At 43.1% G+C, this 1798-nt stretch overlaps 1 protein-coding gene across 2 annotated transcripts in view; it reads right to left on the bottom strand.

The window, feature by feature from the left end:
* Positions 1-16: 16 nt before the first annotated feature.
* Positions 17-1798, bottom strand: part of LOC105005290 (protein ATP1B4-like) — a 10487-nt gene continuing 8705 nt past the window's right edge. Inside the window, exons 3-4 of one of the 2 annotated variants that reach the window (XM_010863243.1) lie at positions 1543-1671; positions 17-1274 (exon numbers count right to left, since the gene is read on the bottom strand). In XM_010863243.1, the coding sequence (XP_010861545.1) occupies positions 1156-1274; positions 1543-1671 (248 nt within the window). In that variant the 3' untranslated portion in view covers positions 17-1155. The remainder of the gene's footprint in view (positions 1275-1542; positions 1672-1798) is intronic. The other variant, XM_010863250.1, reaches the window with a different exon arrangement.

Below are 1798 nucleotides of genomic sequence, written 5' to 3'. Positions count from 1 at the left end.
TGTAAAGACCACCTACAGACCCTCATTCAGCAGGTCTGGGTAGGGCCTGAGATTCTCCCTTTCCAGCAAACTCCAAGTGATACTGATGTTGCTGGTCCCTGAATCACACTCTGAGTAGCAAGGGTGTCAAGAACACAAACAAGGGTTTAAATTGAAATACTGGTTCAGCTACTGGAAGACTTTGATCAGATTTCTTCCCCTTTCTGAGCCTCAATTCCCCCATTTGTAAAATGAGGACAATAGACTCTGCGATGCAGGGTTAAAGTTCAGTGACAACATTTATGCATTTAAACAAGGCTTCCTATCACGTAAGAGAATCCTCTTCGTTCACTGCCTGTTCTGTAGGCCACCCCCATCACTTGGCTTCAGCCAGGCCAGGACAACCAAACCAGTCTGACTGGCTTTTCCTCCACAAATAATAGGTGTAGTTAACCCATGGATTTATTTTGATAGCTGGAGAAATACAGAGACTGTGGGCTCTATGTTTAACCTTAACCAAGCTGCTGCCTCAGTTTTCACTTGCCCCTGAGAACATTATCTGATGATACTATAGAGATAGGCATCTTGAAAACACTGGCTATCAAAATGTTGGAGTGACTGCCACCCAGAGGTTTGTCCTCCAACTCCCTTTTGGATTGCTATTTAAATAAAGAGTCTTAAATAAAGGCTTTTTAAGATGGATCATCCTTTAAGATGGCTCATCTCCAAGAAATGAATTCTCTCACCTTGAGAAAACACAAGAGGTAAGAGTCTTCCAGTTCTGGAGAACACTCTCCTTTTCTCATCACCACCTGCCCTCCCCCCCGGAATTATCTTTTATAATTGATCATTATTGAGCCATCTGGATATGTCCAGGACATAACTAGGTGCTCTAGGGTATTCCAGAAGAGAAAGCAAGTTCTCTGTTCTAATGAATTTATCACCTTACTGGCTTATATGCTTTCATATAAACATGTAACTTACCATCTTTGGCTTTATATGCTTTAAGGCAACATACAATCACAAACCACAGTAGTTTTGATTGTATCTACAGGTGCTGAGGGGGATGCAAGGTAACGAAAAATCAGAATGGGCAGTGTTAGTTAAGACTGGGATTTCAGAGCCAAGTGATTTTTGAGTTCCCACCCATCACCTTTCCAAAGATATTCTCACCATTCAGAGGCACTTACCCTGGAGAAAGCCATTTAGACTAATCACATAATGCTGCCAAGTGTCAGGTTCAGAAACGTTGAAGTTGAAGTTAAGGCTATGGGCGAAGGGTCTGATCATAACTCCTGGCAATGAAAACAAGTCTTGGATATATTAACCCATTCTTGGGATAATTTTTGTATCAATTCCCATGAAACCATTCCCCCCAACCCCACCCCAGGCAATCAAAATGAAAAGGACCATAATCTGCCAAGTACCATTTTACTTTTACTCCTAATAATTGAATCCCTAAGTCATTACCGGGAAAAGCCAAAGTTAATTGAGGCTGAACATGCCGTGCAAGCAGATTTCTGTCCAGGGTGTTCGGACAGCTCAGGGTATTTGGGCACTCACCAGGAGGCTTCACCCTCTCAGTGAAGGTTGGCATGTAAGGACTGATGGTCAGAAATAGCGTGTACATGCAAAGGGTGATCACAGCAGCCAGGGAGGCATAGAAGAAGAAGTAAATGACTAAGATCAGGCCTGCAGAAAAATCAGAGATGAGGGTGGTCAGTGCTGGCCAATAAGCCCTGCGTCTGCATTTGAACTCACGAATCAGAACCAGCGCAAACACGTGACATGGCTTTTTTTGTAATTCCCCAGATTCAGT

This window comes from Bison bison, unplaced genomic scaffold (genome assembly GCF_000754665.1).
Source record: "Bison bison bison isolate TAMUID 2011002044 unplaced genomic scaffold, Bison_UMD1.0 scf7180017858380, whole genome shotgun sequence".
Lineage (NCBI taxonomy): Eukaryota > Metazoa > Chordata > Mammalia > Artiodactyla > Bovidae > Bison > Bison bison.
This window is presented reverse-complemented; position numbering and strand designations above follow the sequence as displayed.